The sequence below is a fragment of the Solanum pennellii genome, chromosome 10 (genome assembly GCF_001406875.1).
Source record: "Solanum pennellii chromosome 10, SPENNV200".
In the NCBI taxonomy this organism is placed as follows: domain Eukaryota; kingdom Viridiplantae; phylum Streptophyta; class Magnoliopsida; order Solanales; family Solanaceae; genus Solanum; species Solanum pennellii.
This window is the reverse complement of record NC_028646.1, coordinates 138,638-158,852: the sequence shown is the minus strand read 5'-3', so window position 1 is coordinate 158,852 and position 20,215 is coordinate 138,638. Positions and strand designations below refer to the sequence as shown.

The following is a 20,215-nucleotide window of genomic DNA, read 5'->3' as shown; positions in this document are numbered from 1 at the left end:
TTATGTAGACACAAAATATTTTATATATCGAGCTAAATTTTCGTGGTAACCTTCACACATAAATAATCACACGAAGGGTTATGCGTAAAAAGCTCATTATATAGTAGTATAACTTAATTCATTTGTAATATGTGCTACGATTTATTTACCTTTTGTTTACTTGTAAAGACAGCCACCTAACATACCGTAATACTCAAATAAGACGAATCTCGATATAGTTATTTTAAGTTATTTATTATTTGCAAGGTTTAAGATAAAATTATTATTATAATTCTTATAATTTTAATCCTAATTTGTAGCTTAAATGCCAAATGAAGATAGATTATATCTTTATATAGACAACATGAATGAAGGTAAACTAGGTAAAAGTCGGCTTCCGAATTACTAATATTTAAGAGATGAGTAAAAAAAAAATTTAAAGGTCTACATATAATTTGAAAGCGAGAAAATAACATATTTATAGGAGAATTGGTTGTAAAGGTCATTTATAATTATTATTTTTTTAGTTTTATGATTTTTCTTATAAGAGATTTTAATTTTTTATCCACATAAGAGATTTTTATTTTGAAAAAAAATATTATTTATTTCTAATTTGTAAATCTTTAAGAGATTTCATTTCCTCCATATTTACCCTACATCATGTGAGAGTACATATTACTAAATTAATAGGGAATTATTGTCCCCAGTATAAAACTTTCAAATATGGAATTACGTAATTATTGCATGTTGCATATAATATCAGATACACTAGTCAACTGTAATTTTATATGACTATTGTTGTTCGAGAAATTAAACAATTTTTCTTTTGTTTAAAAATTTTTATTAAAAATTTTGATACTTATACTACATTTTTAATTTTTTTTTTAGAACACACACACACATATATATATATATATATATATACACACACATAAACTCGACTACTAGTGTTCCAATAAGTTTGAAATTTTTTGTGATTTAACAATAATGATAAATTTTTAAAAACTACATCTCTATTAATTTGCCAATTCATAAGTAATATTTATCATTAATATGCAAATATCCTTCGTCATATTTTTAGGACATTAGTGCACTTGTTGTCCAAAATCAGGACATATATACCCTTTATACTAACGGACATACTTGTGTCATAATCTTATTCACTGGCCTGATATTTATTAAATATTTGATCGACGAATAAGATTGTGTCACACGTCTCTATTTAGTCTTCCGTTAAAGTGAAGGGTGTATATGCTCCAAATTCTGAACGGCATAGACACTAATGTCCCAAAATATAACGAAAAATATTTACATACCATTTACGATAGTTTAAAAATATGTTTATCCTTTTTCCCTTAATACATTGAACTAATAAGAACAACTGAACGAGTATGTTCTTCTTGTATGCGGTACTTTTAAATAATTATAAACATATAACTATATATATGTTAAATTTTTTAGTAAATATATATTGATACATTATTCTTGTATGCGTGTGTATATGACATATGTTATCTATGTATATTATGCACTATGTGATATTTCATATTTAGTTTTGATAATAATATTTCCTCGGTCCAACAATAGTTGTTCATTATCGCAGAAAGTTAATATTATTTTTTGATGAATGGACACGCATTTTGAGTATAGTAATATTTTTCTTCATTCTTCAAACGAGACGTGGTTTTTGGAGCTGGTGAGTCTCCCAACTAGGCACGTGTCCAGTTGGCAAATAAAATGTACCCTATTACTCAGACCAATTGTCTTCAAGGCCCTTTCTTCTAAGATAGACTCCTCAATTTCAAGTTAAAATTCAAGATTTCCACACAAACTTGATGGTTATACGAGAAAGATAGTGAATATCTTTTGCCATTACCATATTCATGCAATTACATATTCTTTTAATTAGTACAACATCCAATAGTAAGAGAAGTAGTCTAATCAATCTATAGGCAAGTTTATAGGGAAGATACTGATTTCTTCCCCAATTATCTTTTAGCTTTTCCTATTTATTCCGTCCACGTCCAATCAGACTATGTCATTTTAATTGCTTTTTGATGAATTAATTATTGTTGGAACTTGGCATGGTTGTGTGTTTTAGAATCGTCTTTTCTATTTCTTCTTGACTAGGTTCGACACTTGAGTAGTGATTTTGTACGCGAGCTTGTTACAAATCTTGTGAGTTCTACTTTCATAGAACTATATCGTGAACTTTTTCAGACCCTTAGTATCACTTGCATCGGGGAGATGTTGTCCGTGCATTCTAAATTCCCATTTATTCTAGTTCAATTCTACTTCACTATTCTCTTTATCACTGCTCATTCCTTCTCACATGAAGCTTTTTGTGGTGAGAAATGTGGGAATTTTCACATACCATTTCCATTCTACATGAATCAATCTATGTGTAATTCATCACTCTCAGATGATTTTCGTCTTTCGTGCATCAACTCAACCTCACCTTTCCTCAACATTGGTTCTCAAAGCTATCGAATTCTCCACTTCTTCTCTGATGGAGTGCTTGTGGACTTCCCAAACACAACTTATTGTCGTCAGTACAACGACTTAAAGTCGTTTGGATTCAATGGAAATGACTACTTTGGTATATCTCGAGATAATATCTTAGGATTGTATGACTGTGAGGATTCATCCTTGTGTAAACCAGATTGCGAGAAAAGCATAATGCCTCATTGTGATGGATCCCCGGGTAGAAACAGCTATCCTCCGTGTTGCTATCCGTTATCTGATAGGAGTGCTTGGAGTGCAGATCAGAGAGATGGTTTCTCTGTTTTTTCACAGTTTGGATGCAGGGGATTCTCATCTTGGGTTGACATATCTGGCAATCAAATAGGAAAACGCGGTGTTAAGTTGGAGTGGGCTGTTCCAGGGAATTCAACCACAGCTACTTGTGCTGCCAATGCAGATATCATCAATGCCACAACTGTTGCTTCCGGGATTAGATGTGAATGCCAAGATGGATATGTAGGTGATGGTTTTGCTGTTGGAGTAGGCTGCCTCAAATGTGAGTTCACGCTTACCTAGTGTTTTATACGTTACTATAAACAGTTACGCGTTATTGTAGGTCATCTTTAACTCTATGGTGTAAAAAAGTTGAAGAAACATAGAGTTTATTTTCCATGATTAACTAGTAACAGAATGTGAGTTATTTGACAGCTTGCATCAAAGAAGGAAAGGAAGCATATGGCAAAGCATGTTACTCAACTAGTCATAGCAGAAGGAAAACAAAAATTCTAGCTGGTCTGTACTTTGTACTGGTGACTGTAATTTCAATTGAATACGGCACGTTTTTAACTCCAGTGCACATCTAGACACCTCAACTTGATCCCAACTGACAACTAAACACTCCAACTCGGTGTGCAACCGATACAGTGGAGAGGCGTTTAGATGTGCATACTCAAAGTTGGAGTGTTTACTTGTCAGTTGAGGCTAAGTTTTGAGTGTCTACTCATGTATTATGCCGTAATTGTTAACTCATAGAAATTGTGTGTACATATATCCCACAGGAGTTGTCACTTCAGCACTCACCATTACCTCCTTGACAGCACTTTTCTGTGTTTTAAGACGGCCTATGAAGACGGACATATTTGATCATCCTAGTATGAGACGGAGTCAGGGTAACGTCTCGTTCCAGAAACCTTGTACAATTCGAATGTTTACTTACCATGAGCTAGAACAGGCCACAAAAGGTTTTCAAGATGCGCAAATACTTATTGATCATGGTGGTGGGAAAGCTACATTATATTCTGGAGCTCTAATGGATGGATCAAGAATTGCTGTGCACAGACTCCAATGTGATAGTGAACGAGAACTCGTTGAGGTCTTGTCACGAGTGGAGGCATTACATGCTGTTTCACACAAGAATATTCCACACATTCTTGGATGGTCTGTAGATTCTGGATACACGCCGCTAGTGGTGTATGAGTATCCTGTTAATGGAACGCTTGGAGAACATCTTTTTCAAACTAAAGATGAGACTAAACGAGGCCTTGATTGGCACCACAGAACAAACATTGTTGCTGAAACAGCAAATGTTCTTGCATTCCTGCAGTCTGAGATATGTCCCCCCATCGTACATCATGAACTCAACGCCAGTTGCATCTTCCTAGATGAGGACATGACCGTTAAACTTTTTGGGCTGGAGCTCCCCACAAACGACAAAAAGCATAGCGATGTTTACAACTTGGGTTTGGTTCTTTTGGAGGTTATTACTGGTAGCAGCTCAGATCATGTTCCATCAAAGACAGCTTTACAGAAGATAACAAGTGGGAAAGTAGAAGAGATAGTTGATCCACGTCTTTACTATCACGAGCAGCCTATTTTGAGGAGGGAACAGATAGAGATAGTTGCAGACCTTGCAACAAGATGCATAATATTTGGTTGCCAAAATGGGAAATTTCACATGGGAGATGTTTCAAGAGAACTTGTTCACATAACAAAAGATGGAATTGATGGTAGAAGTAGGAGATGTCCATCAACTAATAATCTTGAAGAAACTTTTTCAAATTCAAGCCTTCTTCAGATGATATCTATGTCTCCTGATTCAATACATGTCCCTGCAGCCAGAGGGTTCTCTTAAGCTATATAGGTTCACATCAAAATACAAGCTGTACAGTAGTGACCTGCTGCTTTTATTTTTTGTTTCAATAAACTTGAACAATATCCTCATACTATTGCATGCACTTTGTATTTTAATAACAAATTACCTCATGTTTTAGCTTTAGCTTTAGCTTGGGCACACCACACCCTTCAAGAAAATTACTAATCCTATAAAGTGGGAGAGATATTCTTACCCTTAATAAATACCCTGAAAAAGATGAGTTTCTTGATTAGTCCTTATCCTTTATATAAAAAAAAAAAGTAACTTTCTTTCATATGGTAACCTTCTATACTAATATGCTTGCCTAACCAATATACATACTAATGGAGCAAATCACTTTTAAAAATGAACAATGTAGAAATGAGGGGAGAAACTTCGCAGATACTCGATACATCAAAACTCATAGAATTCAATAGAAATGTGCAATCAAAAAGGCGTCTTTTCTTATACAACTTGGAAGCTCCAATATATATATAGAGACAAACTGTAATTGGAATACATATACCTTTACCTATTCACTATAATTGGAGATGAGAACTGTCTGCAGTATAAAGAACTGAATACCATATATATATAGCTAAAGAGAGAAGTAGCATAGTTCAGCAGCGTCTGATAGAAACTGAAAACCAAAAATGTAGGGACGTCACGCCACAAGACTGGAGTTGCAAAAGATTTTACGAGTACCGTCTATTTAAGAGTTCCAATAAAAGAGCTGCTGCGGAATCCTTGGCTTTCTTTACACTCGGCATAGGTTCCCCAATACATTCATCTGTAAATCCTTTGTCTGAAATATTTACGCGTACTCCATATGTAAACCTCTTTGCATGTGCTGGACCACCCTCGTGCACACATCTGAGAAAATGACCAAATTATTAATTCACCAGCAATATGATAACAATTGCATAGCATGTAAGATGAGAGTGCTAAAAAATCTTCCTTACCGATACAGTGGCATAGGCCAATTTTTGCGCAAGCATATATCATTTAGTGTCTGCCTAGTAAAACTCGGGTTGCCATTCTTCTTTTTCTTTGCATCATCAGCCTTCTTAGCTTCAGCTTCCTCCCTCTCTTTCAACACAACAAGGGCATTCCTGGCAGCCAACTTCTGTGCCATTTTCTTCTGAGGATTCTGCGCCATTCCAACCTGAACACCATCCACATATACTTCAACTGTAGCCATATTCCCACTTCGAGTTGCTTTGTACTCTAAGCCTTGAGCTTGTTGTTGACAACGCTCTTGCAATTCTCGAACTGGATGCATCGGCAGTGTTTCTGGTGTAACCATTGGATGCAACAGCGGTTGAAAAACCTGGGAAAATTCACAAATCAAGTAAGTCGACATTCCAACTCAAATTCATTTGTCAATAACTCAATCGCTAGATACAGCACCGACGTAAATTATATTACAAGGCCCTTGAAACTAACCTCCCATACAGATTTCGTATTACACCCACTGTCTAGAAAAATAGCCCCAGCAATTGATTCAACAATATCACCAAGAACTTTAGGAGCTTTGCAATCTCCCAAACCAAAGGAGTTGAAACCTGGTTTTGATAGTTCATTTTTAACCTCATTCACAAAGTCACGAATCTGGAAAAGATGTAATAAAGAAAAGTCATTGGTAAAATTATACTTAGCAACCATAGAAAGCCCAATACTGACTAGAAAAATGAGTATGCAAAGTGGAAGCATAATTAAAGAACCTGTTTTTCTAGAGCACTGGATCCATGACGAAGGTGTAAATGAAGACTGTGCTTAACAGCAACACGTGCAAAATTTTCATTGTTGACAGCCGCAGCTCGCAAGTCAGTCAATCGGCCTGGGGGAAGATCTGTGTATGTAAAGAACAAGTGCCTCGTGATGAGATGATCTAATACTGCATCACCCACAAACTCCAGTCTTTGATAACAGGAGACCCCAGAAGATGGGCGCGAAGCATGGGTAATTGCTTCTAGCAGTAGGCCTTTATCATTGAAGCTGATGTTCAAAGCACCTTGTAATGCATCAAAGTCAACACTCTTGAGTACATTCTCAGGAATGCTACAAGACCTAATAGAGTATTCTGTCTCTTTGAAATTGAAATCGAAATCAACCTCAACTCCAATCCATTTCATGAAGTGGTTTGCAGCATACTTTCCACCCTCAACGTAATATACTCCAATCAGTGCTTCCACAACATCAGCCATAGTCTTGCTAGAGAGTACACGATATGACCCTGAATCATTATCAAGCTCACCTTCTTCAGTTTCCTCATCTTCAAACTCATCACCAGCTAGAGCCTTTGCTGCTACAGTACCATTTTCTGCTGTTTCATGATCAAATATCGATGTTTCATCCTCATTGAGGTCCTCGTCATAGACAGGCAACACCCCAGGAGCGGCCCATCTTGATGGAGAAAATCGATCTGCTTGGATATACGACTGGATTCCCTTACTCAAGGCATTTTGATACAGTACCATGTTGCTTACCATTTGCTGTCTCATCCTGGTGAGTTGGCCTTCATGTTTCTGGGGATACTTAAGAAAAAGATACCGACTAACAACCCATTTCAGATATGCATCTCCAAGAAGTTCTGCTCTTTCATAGCAGAAAGTCTCCTGACAAGAAGCGGCGGTCAATGCTTCCAAGATCTGTAAGAAAAAAAATGGCTTAGGCAACCAAGTGAAATTGCAAGACAAACTCCAGAAAATCATGAGGTTTATTTTACCTTCAGTGCTGGTACAGGGTAACCAATCATTTCCTTAAGCTGAACAGCAAGCAGCATGCTCTCAATCCTCCTCATGATCGAGGGCAATCTTTGAGCACCCCGAACAAGGGATCCAGGAAGTGGATGCAAAACACAGAGCTCAGGAGGGAGGAAAACATAATACGTTTTGTCAGTTGCCTCTTCGAGTTCACCCTCATGTTCTACAAAAAGTTCCAAATTTAAGACTTTTAAGGCATGAGAAGAGACGAGCTCAGTCCTTTAAAAAAGGGAATGCCAAGTATAAGCAGACCTTCTGAATGTTCAAATCGTGGTGACAGAAGGTTTTTGCAATATGAAACACCACGCCCTCTTATTAGAGGCTGCTTTTTATAGACCAAATCAACTCCATACCTGCATACAAATTGGACTGGACAGCCAATTGCACCAAGGTTGTACTTGAAAACAATTTAACCTTCTACATGAGAAGCCTTTTGTTATTCAAGTACAACCAAGGTGCACTGAACCACCCAATCCTTGCAAACAATTAAGCATTTGTTAGCTGCAGAAATCAAGAAATGTGGTTCAAACTTCAAGGACATGGAAAAAGAGGAGACATTAAGATATTAGTGGAAACATACTGAAAATGAGGAAACACTAAGATAATAGTTGGAAACATACTTTTGCTTATAATATGCAGCATAACTGCTGTACTCAAGAGGACCTAGGTAACCTTCTTTCCTTGGAAATGAGTTCTCTGCAGTCATATCACTACGAATGCAATCAACATAAAACCTCTTTCCAGAGTGAGCTGCAGTGACAATTCTTCCTACAATATCTTCGGCTCTAAGAGAACAATCAGCCATCATTATCTTGTCTTTATTCAAATCAACTTCAACATCATCAAGGCTACTTCGGTTAGGGACCAAACCAGATGCTTGGACCAGATCATAGTGTGCTATAGCACCTCTAACACCATATGTAGGATGAGACTTCAGTCCGATGGCCATGCCATGTCGCAATTTCGCAAAGCCATATTCTCTTCGGTCTCCACCAAGAGAACGCTCATTTGTACCAAGATATACATCTGGGCGAGCTCTCTGAAGAGGATTGCTCCATACACCAGTTTCGGTAATTTTTTTAATATGATCCCAGTTGATATCTATTATAGGATCTCCAGATTCATCACCAGTAACAGGGGCAAATAGATATGCCTTTGCAGGGTCCCATGGAGTGGTGGACGGCTCAACATCAACATCCAAAACAATGCTCATCATTCTTACATGAAAGCTCTTGAGGGACGCCAACTGCCAATCAGCAGAAATTAGAATTTTGTTCAAGGTACTTAAATGCTAAGCTTAACAATAGTTCATTATAACTTAAGATAATAAAAGCAAACCCAACCTGAAACTCTGTAACATCTATTGGCCCTCTGAAGACAAGAGTCGCCTTTGTTACTACAGTTCGAGCAATAAATAAATCCATTGACATCGATAATACCTGTACCCGATAAATGATATTAGGTCGAAATGATTATTAAATGAGGCAACAGTAACAGAATTCATATTTGGTAAACATATGTTCGTGTTTAAGATATGAAAGGCAAAAAAGAAAAAACCTCTGCATCCAGCTCGTTGCCAAACAGTATTGCAAACTCTGACACATCAGTTAAGAATGGGTCCTTCGAGGGGCCAATATTTACACATTTGATAGCATACATATAAAGATGAATGAACTTTGAGCTGACAAGAGGATCCTTTCCCGACAAAATCCAATCACCCTTCAGGGAAAAAAAATGAGTTGTGCATAAGTGTGTTGAGAATATTGAAAGACAATGATTAAACGAAAGTTTGTTCCCCAAGTAAGAAAAATGTATAAAAACTATTCCTCTGTCATAACATATATAGATTACAATTTTGGTTATCAAAACAAAAAAAACAGTAGGATAACGCGGTGCACAAAGCATCCCGTGTTAGCAGGATCCTTGAATAGATAAGATTTTTCTTTCTGTAACAGTTGTATCCTGGTCGGTGTGTGAGCCACCTTGACTATTCAGTTGGGTACCCAATGTTTGACTAGTACGCCACACACATGGATGCAATATGTAGAATAGATCTTATAGAAAAAAAATAAAAAAGATTAGATATGACTATTAATAATTGTTTTTTCTACAAGCTCCTAAATTGATGCTACAGGTCTAATGAAAGAACATTCTTATCACTGCTTCTACTCATACATTGCCATGCCCAGATTTTACAAAACAGAAGACAATAAACTTAAGGATCAGTTAGATTGGTGTCTGAAGCTTTCAATAAACCTGCATATTCCAATGAAGCTTCTACAGGCTACAGCTATATTTAATATTTACTATCTCAAGACATCCCACAAAAGCATTTGCTTTCTTAAAACAAGAGAATAGAATCTACGCTTTTATCATTCACTACTAATTTGTTTAACATAGCTCTCCTGTTTTTTTTTGTGACAGACAGAGTAGGACGCAATACATCCTTTACAGGGGAGGATTGCCCAAAACCATATCAAAGGACCAGGGATCCCTTATCCTACCAACATGGGACTCCATCGGTTATTACAAAGTTTTTATACGATAGTTTACCAACAATTGAAAAAGTTTCACCCACGTTCTCATTTTATGAGTGTTAAAACTTGTGCTTTATTCTATTCATACCTTTGTAATCATATAGGCATCCAAACTTGATTAATTAACCATCCTTATAAATGTCGATTGTTGTCTTATTCTACCTATGACTTCCTTCTAAAGAACTCATATCCACGCAACCAATTACATATAGATTCTCTGAAAATTGACCAAACAAGTTTGACATTTGGTTGAAAAGATGATACAAGTTTGCACAAAGCTTTTCAACTTTCGCAAACTTTGTACGCAAAGATTTCCGAAAAAAAAGAAAGTAGATAACTTGCCAAGCTCAGACTCGAAAAAGTCCACTTCTTTGAAAAACTGAAGACCTAGGCTTTCCAACCAAAAGCCTCAAGTTCTGAAATATACTTGAGCCTGAGACAACTCTTTGGGGTTTCCTTTCCCCTATGCCAATTGAGTTCTCTCATTTGATAATTTTATTCGTCAAACAAGAAAAGCATACAGCAAAATAACTAATAATGAATACCTTCCTAAGGAAATTAATAAATGCAAGAATAATACATCACAGAAGAATTCAAGCACTAACCCTCAGAATATCAGCTACACCTTCAGGATAAAATTCCCTGTGCCTGGAAGTTCCAGGAATTGGATCTCCTTCTTCATCCTGTTCAACTTTCTCCGACTCCACCCCACTTCCCTTGTCAGGCAAGAGCATGTCCGTAAATGCCCCCATCTGGTGGAGCTTCTTGCAAGCATCCAAGCAAGCAGCCTGCTTCAAAACTACTTTTAATACTTGCTATACCAAAATTGGTAATTGAGAACAAAAGAGAAACACAGACCTGCTGGGCGAGGCGCATTGAGCTGCATACAGGGCCATCAAGTGTCTCAAAAGGTGCATTGCAGGGCAGTTGAAGCCTGCATGAATATTCAGTAGGGTAACCTGACTTCTCGTGACTCTCCATTATAAACTCCGGACGGAGAATCGAGTACCTGGAATGAGACAGAAAACCTGTAAAACCGGTCACTAAAATAAGTTTCTGACTGGTGTATGTATGTAATTCCACCTGTCACTTGGTAATTGGGAGCAATAAAAGTGGATCAACCCAACAGCAGAATTTAAGCTCACAACAGCTCCAGTGGACTCCACCTGATAAACTGAATCTGTTGGTGCCTCCGCAGAGATCAACTTGGAGGCATCTTTGAGATGACTAATATCAGTCCGCTCAATTGCTTCTTTCCGCAACGTTTCTTCACTGTTTCTGGCATTCCTCAGAAATGCTTCATGTGATGAATTATCTCTACACAATGATTTATTATAACGGTTTAGAATCCATATAGCGCACAAGGAATAGGACTATACATGCTGGAATACATAAAGATGCAGATACCTCTCAACCATCAAAATATAATCTGATCCGGGCTTACGGGCACGGCCCCTAGACTGTATATACGCCAAAATAGTTTTGGCCAGATCAAACCGAATGACGACATTGCATTGCCGGATGTCAAGTCCTTCCTCAGCTACACTAGTAGCGACTAACAAATTAATCTGACAAAAACATGAAAACAATTAGGAGAAAATAGAACAAATTAATCTGACAAAAGCATGAAAGAAGTTAGTAGAAAATAGAATTATCAACTATACACGAGCTGCTTTTGGCACACAGCCAAAGTTCTAAAGCAAAAAATTTCCAGAGTTTCAGTTATGCATAGAGCTGACCACATGAAATTAGGAATTCTCAACAGTAAGATGCAATAATGAGAGCATAATTTGAATAATATTAGGCCATCAAAAGACAACTAAAATTACTTCTTAATAGGTATTAGTACTCTGCGAAATTCCAACAGAATAAGTTGCGGCAGATAATTCAAATTATATCTTGTTTTAGAAGTATTTAATCAACAGAGACTATTTGGATGTGCTAATAACTTTATGGCTTTTGGATATTAGTATTATTTTGGGTTTTAAAAGAACAAGTGCTTAAAGCATTGTTCATCTTACCCAAACACTATTTAAAACTTATTTTGATTTAAAGCACCTAAAATACGTCAATCCAAATAGGATCTTACAACAAGAAGAAAAAACATTAAACAAAACAAAACTCTACATTTAAAATTCAACAGCATTTTCAGCAACGAACTCAAGAGTAGCAAGGCAGGCAGTAAAGCTTTTAAGTAGCTATGTAACACATAAAAGTTGACTCCAACTTAAAATGCATAAATAAGTCAAGGCTACTAATCTAAAATATCATATAATTACAACAATCTACAACCAATAAAAAAACAGAGCAAGCACTTTAAATGGCATTGATAGGTTACTGATGTAAAACTAATAACAAAGAAATTGAGACCATAGCTTGGTAATGAGACATACACGACCATCTCGAAATTTGGCTATTGTGTCCTGCATTTGACCTGTTCGCATTTCTTGACTATTGTTATGGCCGATTAAACTTGATGAATTGATAAAACTTAGGGAAGGGAGCTCCTCAAAAACCTGCATGCTTAACAAAACTTATTATAGTGCATAGTGCTACGACAATTGACTATCCTGTTAAGAAAATGAAAGTAGCAACAATGCACCTTTGGAAGAACCAATGCAGTCACAACACGTTCAACAAATATTATAGCACGAAAATCCTCAGTATGCTGATACTTAAGAAGAATCTTAATTAATGATTGAACTTTAGGTGTCACTTTCCCATCAGCCACAGCAGCTCCTAGAATCACATCTACATGCTCTCCAACAGATACAACTGCAATAGACATCTCCAATTATTTCAAAGATCACACAATTACATGCTTGGTAAAAGATATGAACATGAGAAGCAGACTCCAGACAAAATTCAAGAAATAAAAGTTCAGCGCATAAGGATATTTGCCACTATCTCACTTTCCAAAAAACTGGTTATCTTCTTTTGATAACCATGGTATCCGGGCCATGTTGCGTGTACCTCAACTAATTGCACGGAGTACATAAATATCTGATTAAGAATCAAATATATGTAATATGGACACATAATTAAACTGACTGTAATAGGCGCTTACCATGACTTTCACGAAATTCAAGTATATGTTCTCCGCATTCACAAAATTCAATGTATGAGTTGTAAACAATTTTTGTAATATGGACACATAATTAAACTGACTGTAATAGGCGCTTACCATGACTTTCAAGAAGCTCGCCCTCCTCCATCTCATCAGGCCTATCACTATTTGGATTGTCACCTTTATGCATCTCTGCATTCAAGTTACTTTGTGCTACAGCTCCCTCTGATAACTGACATTGCAAGAGAGAGACAACCTTATCCAGGTAGGATTCTTGGAACTTGACATCAAGCTGGTAACTTGCCCTTTCATCATTTTGTAGAGCTGTCAAAAAAGAATGTGCTACCTACAACAGAAAAGGAGTTTCAGAAGATGCTGCATGCAAGAACATCACATTTACAAGGTAATAAGGCACAACAAAAGTGGTAACATCTGCTACCTTATAGGCACACCACTGTCCAAGTTCACCAAGAGCATAGTTGATAGCCCTCAACTTTTGAATTAGATTAGCAGCCCCATCACTTTCAGTTCTTTCAGAAACACCATAGACTTGGCGCAGCTCTCCTCTAGCTCCAGCATCACAAGCCCCCATAAATTGCCATTTACTTCTTCTGGAGCTTAACAGAGCAGCTTCTTCAACCTCTGATTCCATTTTTTTTATTTGTTCATGAAAAGACCACAGACTAGCAGCTTTATCATACTCCACTACTACTTCTGACGGCATTGGCACGTGTTTTTCCAGCTCCTTGCGGTCTTTTATGGTAAAGACGACAGAATCTAATTTAGTCTCCAAATTACGAATTTTTATTGCACAGTCAACTTGGCTGGAAACACCTGCATCAATCGATACACGACAAGTTTATAAAATGCAGTAGCTAACTGGCAGTAAGAATACAGAGAAAAACAACATGAATAGAGCCATATTTTATATTTAATACAAAAGGAAGAGGAAACTTTGTCTCAAGGCCATCACTGTCGACATAATTCATGCATCCCAAACATACAGAAAAATAGAAAAGGAAAAAGCATGACTAAGCCGAGTTTGAGATTTAGTAACAAAGTAGTGAAGAGGAAACTTCAACTGCAAATTATAAGTTACGATAAAACCAAGTTCAAACCATAATAGGGAAAAGAAAGGCTACCCTTCAAGTTAACAGGTGAAGCAGTCATGCCAAAAACAGATGGCCTTTTCTCCTTTTGTGTTGTATGATAGAACTCAGACATTACTAAAGAATATGGATGCTTCTTCACAGCATGGTGGCATTCATCCATAATAAGGAGATTAATTGCTTCCATTTTTATTATACTGTGCCTCAATATGTTCAAGAGAATCTGAGCAGTCATAACCAGGACCTGCAAAGACAGAAGTACTAGAGTGAGAAGGAATGGGAATTTCAACCAACTCCCACAACACAGTGATGTGATAGTTTCTCCATCATGTTTCATATACAGAGGTTAATGCGCAACCTGAAAATGAGATCACACTGACGCATGCAGCAAACAACTCTAGCTATTTGTTCAACTTGAGACTAAAGAAAAAATACCTCTTTGCATGGATGGGTAGGCTCAATAGAAGAAAGAGATTACACCAACATCCATATTCTTTAATAAAATTAACACTATCTTGATATATTATCAGTCAAAAGTGGATATTTGTTTATCAAAAGAAAATTCTAGCTAGATTTCTAGCTGAAACCAAGAACTGGACAAAATTGAAGCAATTGTGATCCTTCAGAAGGTTAGAATATAGATCGAGAATTCAAATAGCAGATCAGCCTTCCAGTAACACAAAAATGGCCTGTGCTGATGGAGAAAGAGAAGACACCCCAATCAGATTCAGCAACATTGTTCACATTACACTTTACATTTTTCCAAAGAAAAAAAGAGAGTCTCTGAAGTAGAATATCCAGATTACTTTGGTACATTGTTTCTTTTTTTATAAGGACTTTGGTGCATTATTTCTTCAGCAAGTGAATTAATGAGTTCGAATTCCACCAACCTGTGGATGTGAATTACCAACAACATAACCAGTGAAATCTCATAGGTGGGATCCGGGAAGGTTGAATGTGCGAGACCTTACCCTTACCTCGTGGAGGTAGCGAGGTTGCTTTCAAACAAGCCTTGGCTTAACTAACACATATCAAAGTAGATTTTAAAGGAGAAAACAGAAGGAAGTCATTGCAATGCATGTGTATTCCCTCGTTCCAATTTTTAGTATGTGTGGAGATCAAGAAACAAAATCTTGCTAAGTCGTTATCACGTAAAACACAAATTCGAAGACATATCAGGTGTGTTTAGTATGGAGATTTACCAATTTTTCCATGTTAAAGGAAGACTAGTTCCTTGAAAATGAGGAAAATAACTTCCCTAATGAAAATTGGGAAAAGAAGTTTCACAAGTGGCATTTCACGTTGATTGTGTCTCCTCCCCACCACCATCCAACGCACCTCATCTTCTCCCCCGCCCCCATACCCCCACCCACCTCTCATAATACTTCTCTAGATTATATAAAATGTTTTTAGGATAATATTTGTGCTCACATACCGAACACAAGAAAATAAGTAAGAACTCCACTTATTTTCCATGGAAAACATATTCCTTCATACTGCACACACCCATCATCTCCAACACCGCAGTCTCTCCAGTATCACTAAGATCATCCAGTTATATACTTTTGCAGACGCACTGAGCAAGGGATAGTTTCGTCAATGCATAGTAGGTGGATATAGGGAAGGACCAACACTCCTTATGGTGTTGAAGTTGGGAAGAACATAAGCATGTTAGACACAAATATTACTCTCTTTCTGTTACTGGATAGCACAGCACAAGATGGCACTGGAAACATATCTAGAAAGAAAAAACTCCTTTCAATGGTTTGTTTCTCCTGGTTGGGTACTTGGTAGCTAATAAGGTATGTCTGACTCAAGAAAATCTGCAGAAAAGGGGAATTTAAATGAGCAGTAGATGGTTCCTACGTCATGCAGATACAGAAAATAATAGTCATCTATTTCTGCATTGTGGAATCACTGACCAACTGTGGCAGCTCTATTTATGTATGCCTGGTCATAGCTGGGCCATGCCTAAGAATACACACGATCTTTTGAGATGCTGGAACATTGTAGGAGGAAATCTTTTTAATCAAGAACAGTGTAGAAGGAGTTGTAAGACAAGAAAGATGGATAAAGTGGACCGGGTAGAAAGAAAGAAATGGGAGGTCTGTTGAGAATGGAAGTAGTTAATTACAAAAAATCAACATGAATTGCATTTTGACTTTTTATTTTTGGCATAAATAGAACTATGTAGATGAAGCTGAAACCTTGTTAAGAGTTTTTAGATTCCTTCTAAGATGAACAAGGATGGTCTCTGATTATTTCTAAATTGTAAATATGGTTGCCAGCACAAAGATGATGAAGATATTGTCACCTGTCACAAAAGTGTCTGTAATAGCATAATATGTGGTTTTCTTTAGTAGGTATCAGTATGTGGTTTGTAAGATATCTGAACATGAACTGATATGATCATAACAGGTCCAATATAATGCAATTTGCAATTTGATGTACAACGTACCGTAACACTGTTATATTCTACCCATCTGGTTCTCGCATCTATTTCCAATTGCTATATAGCCAGCAATGGAACCTTTACTTCATTAAAAATAAAGACTCGTGGCTATATTTGATGTTTGTGACGATAATCCAATGTGCGATACAGACATTAAAAAAGAAGAATCATTACATGCTGATTAAACCTTTATTGTTTTTACAAAATGTAATGATCGTAAATGAGGGAAGCTTCAATTTTTTAACATTAAAAATACAAAGAAGCAGATTATAGAAACTGTTCAAAAGGAAAACAGAATTAAAGAAATATCACAAACAACCACCCAAAAAGAACATTTAATCAGCTTACTTCCACCAATATGACTTCACAAGCAGCTATTACTTAATACTAACAAGTGGTAGAAAAGGTATGACAACGTCAATAAGAATATAATTAAATTCAGCCAACACAAACTTGTACATAGATAAGTCATGATAAGCACAAGATTAGAAGAGAGAAGCTTGACGCAACCTGTTTAGTTTCGAACTCGCGCTGCCACCTTCGTGCATCCCAAAAATCTTGGCCCATTTCACCACAATAATGGCCAACTTGATAGCCAGTTTGCTCACGAATAACTTCTGCTTGCTGTGTTCCAAAACAAAAAATCAAATTCAATTCCAGTTTTCGCAGATGTGAAAATGGGGAAACAGGAGATGTGCTAAAGAAGTACCTGATAAACAAGTGGAACCTTAGGAACCAGAAAAACTGCCAGCATTTTCTTGTTCTTCTTTTGCAAGTCACTACATAGACTCTTCATGAGGAGGATGGCAATAAGCGTTTTTCCTGCTCCTGTTTCAAGAAAGGCTATTGTATTGCTCTTTCTGGCATGCTCAAGTACATCCAACTGATACTTGCGTGCTTCCTCTTTGGGAGCTTGTTCCTTTAATTTGTCATCTTTCTTCTCAATAGCTCCAGAAGCTTCACGGCTTCTCTCAGTTGGTAACTTCCCCTCTCGATTTTTATCAGCTTCCCATGAACCCACACGATAGATCATCTCTTTCCTTTCTTTGTCCCATTCCCAAAAGCCACTCCCTTCCCTCCAGTTCCTATCTCTTCCACCACGACCACCATGATATTCTCTTCTTTTTCTTTGATCCCTCCCTACTCTATTGATCTCATCATTCTCGCGAAGTCTCTTTCTAGCCAAAGGTCTATCACAGCCTCTCCTCTGGTAGCTATCATCACCAAGCCGCGCCCTTTTTCCATTTTTCTCTTCTTTATCATTACAACCCCGTTCCTTATGCCTGGAAAATCCATTTCCTTCTTGTAAAGACTTCTTCCCCAAATCACCTTTGTTGTGGTCCACATCCTTTTTAACTTGTGGCCTGTTGTCCTTGCAAATTCCAGGTGCAGCTAAAGCTTCAGTGTGTACATTACTGTTGTTTCCATCCACAGAATGTACAGAACCATCACCATTCTTTAATTTCTCGAGAATCCCATCAATACCACCAAAGAAACAAGGATCAAGACTCTCATCCGGACCCAATTGATTCAATGGTGCAACGGGTACAGTGTTGGACCCAACAAAATCTTGGATGAGATCATCACATGAGATGTCCTCATAAGCATCAATCCAATAAGAAGGTTTCTCAGAAACTCCACTACCATCACCATCCATTACAATATACTATGATGTTACCCAATTGAAGAACCCCAAATAAATAAAAACAACAATAACACAAAAATAAGGCCAACACAGATCCTGTAATCAACCAAAAAATCAAAACTTTAAAAATATGCGCATATAAAACAGAACAAACTTAGAATAAAATGGGCTAGATAGAATAGAACCTGCAAAATAGTGGAGCTAAAAGATCAATTCAATTTATTCGTTTCAAAGATTCGAACTTTGTTCAGATTCTTCAGCTTCAGTAGACTCTCTGGAAAGGGGAAAAAGGGGCGGCGATTTCTTGAGTTTTTGCAAAGTCAGGAGGAAAGTACACTCTTTGCTCCTGTAGACCTAGCAACCAAAATGTCTTCTTTTTGTCAACAAAACAAATAAAAATGCATGAAAGCAAAAAAGGCAAAATATTTATGTAGTTTCTTTGAAATGACATATTTAAGTCGAACATATAGTTTAGTTATATATATATTAGTGATAAGATAGACTTTTGTAATTCAACCAAATGTATTATGTAAAAGTACACATATGAAGAAAAAAAATACCTAAAGTTATATAGTATATTTTTTACCTAGTTTCTTCAATGTTTTTTCTTCTATAAAAAAAATAATTTATTTTGTAGAATCAATGTTCTTCCATAGTTATTGCCCTTGTCAAAAAAGAAATTAAATTTTTCTTTATGATCAAATGATCTTTTCGGACTTTAATATCGTAATCTCTTTTATTTTATGTTTTCATTTAAAAGGATATTTTTTGTTTTAAAGTTAATTTTAATTGATAATAAATTAAGTGCTTATGAATAAATTATTATTATCCGAGTTTTATATAGGTAACAAATTTAATTAAAGCAAGATATAAGTATTAGTAATTCGAGTAAAGAATCAACAAAATTAATACATTTAGGTCGTGGAAAGAAAAAAAAAATTTAACAAGTAAAAAACTTAAAGATATAGCAATTTACAACTCGAGTAAAGATAAAGCAAAATTAATTCATGTAAGACGAAAGGAAGGAAAAAACTTTAATAGTAAGTAAAAAATTTATTTAAGCAACGATAAGAAAGATTTAGCAATCAAAAACATGTAAAGCGAGGAAGGAAAATCTTGTATGATGAGTAAAGGGCTTAATATAGATACGATACAAAGTACCCATAATTTTTTCTGAGGATAAAAAAAAAATGAGTCCGGTAAAATTTAATACATGTCGTGTGAGGAAAAAGAAGTCTAAAACATTAACAAAAAAATGAAAAATCATTAAAACACTCGAAAAGTAGATATGTATATCATACAATTATCACAAATCATCTAAGGAAGTAGAAAAGCATATCAATGGTGATGACTACTAAAAGCTTCATGGCGGAGAACACGAGAAAGATGAAGGAAGAAAGGAGTTTATAGACTTGGATACAATATGAATCATTTTTGTTGTAAAATTTTCAAAATGTCAATATTTTGATAGTTAATAGGTTTTTCTAGCCGCACTTTTAATATTTATCTAAAATGTCAATTTTTTAGTTTGTTATGTATTTTTTATTTGTTTGATTTTCAAGGATTAAAATTATTTAAAAAGGAGAAAATCAGAGGAGATAATATTTTTTAGAAAAAGGAACATATCAGTTAAAATTCTCATTAGTTAGAATTTCAAAAAAATATTCATTTTTCATTATATTAGATCAACTTTCCTTTTTATTATGAATAAAGCAAATATAACTTTAATTAGTTGCGTATTTGAGTTATTACTCAGATAAGGGGGCATTTGAACATGTATAAATATATGTCATTAAATCTCAAACACATAATTCTTTTCAGCACAGCGATATTCACCATTGTTGAGTCAAAAGCTTGAAATTATTGGAGAAGGTTTATGGAGAAGGAGAAGTGCAAAAACTTTTGATTCTCTAAAAAAACTTAAAAGGATTTTGAATGTTTTTGAAATTTATAGGAGTAATGATATCGCGAGATACTTCAAAATTGTTACATGCATGATTTCCTCCTCAAATCGCGTTTTTCCAATTACATACTTAATTCCTTATTATATATATATATATATATATA

At 36.0% G+C, this 20,215-nt stretch overlaps 2 protein-coding genes across 2 annotated transcripts; one reads left to right on the top strand and one right to left on the bottom strand.

Moving 5' to 3' along the window:
- The first annotated feature begins 1,779 nt into the window (after positions 1 to 1,779).
- Positions 1,780 to 4,672, top strand: LOC107001906 (probably inactive receptor-like protein kinase At2g46850). Its single transcript, XM_015199859.2, has 3 exons — positions 1,780 to 2,998; positions 3,151 to 3,234; positions 3,501 to 4,672. Exons 1-3 carry the CDS (start codon positions 2,227 to 2,229, stop codon positions 4,571 to 4,573), a joined length of 1,929 nt encoding a protein of 642 aa, XP_015055345.1. The 5' UTR covers positions 1,780 to 2,226; the 3' UTR covers positions 4,574 to 4,672.
- A 464-nt stretch (positions 4,673 to 5,136) lies between these two features.
- LOC107002265 (endoribonuclease Dicer homolog 1) lies at positions 5,137 to 18,597 on the bottom strand. Its single transcript, XM_015200215.2, has 21 exons — positions 18,334 to 18,597; positions 17,213 to 18,244; positions 17,014 to 17,127; positions 14,085 to 14,295; positions 13,382 to 13,776; positions 13,060 to 13,288; positions 12,478 to 12,650; positions 12,269 to 12,391; positions 11,283 to 11,443; positions 10,959 to 11,192; positions 10,734 to 10,884; positions 10,481 to 10,663; positions 8,896 to 9,057; positions 8,682 to 8,777; positions 7,959 to 8,584; positions 7,591 to 7,691; positions 7,302 to 7,501; positions 6,298 to 7,224; positions 6,020 to 6,184; positions 5,536 to 5,903; positions 5,137 to 5,446 (listed from the first exon to the last, which is right to left on the bottom strand). The coding sequence occupies exons 2-21, from the start codon at positions 18,158 to 18,160 to the stop codon at positions 5,269 to 5,271; spliced, it is 5,745 nt and encodes a 1,914-aa protein (XP_015055701.1). The 5' UTR covers positions 18,161 to 18,244; positions 18,334 to 18,597; the 3' UTR covers positions 5,137 to 5,268.
- Between the last annotated feature and the right edge of the window lie 1,618 nt (positions 18,598 to 20,215).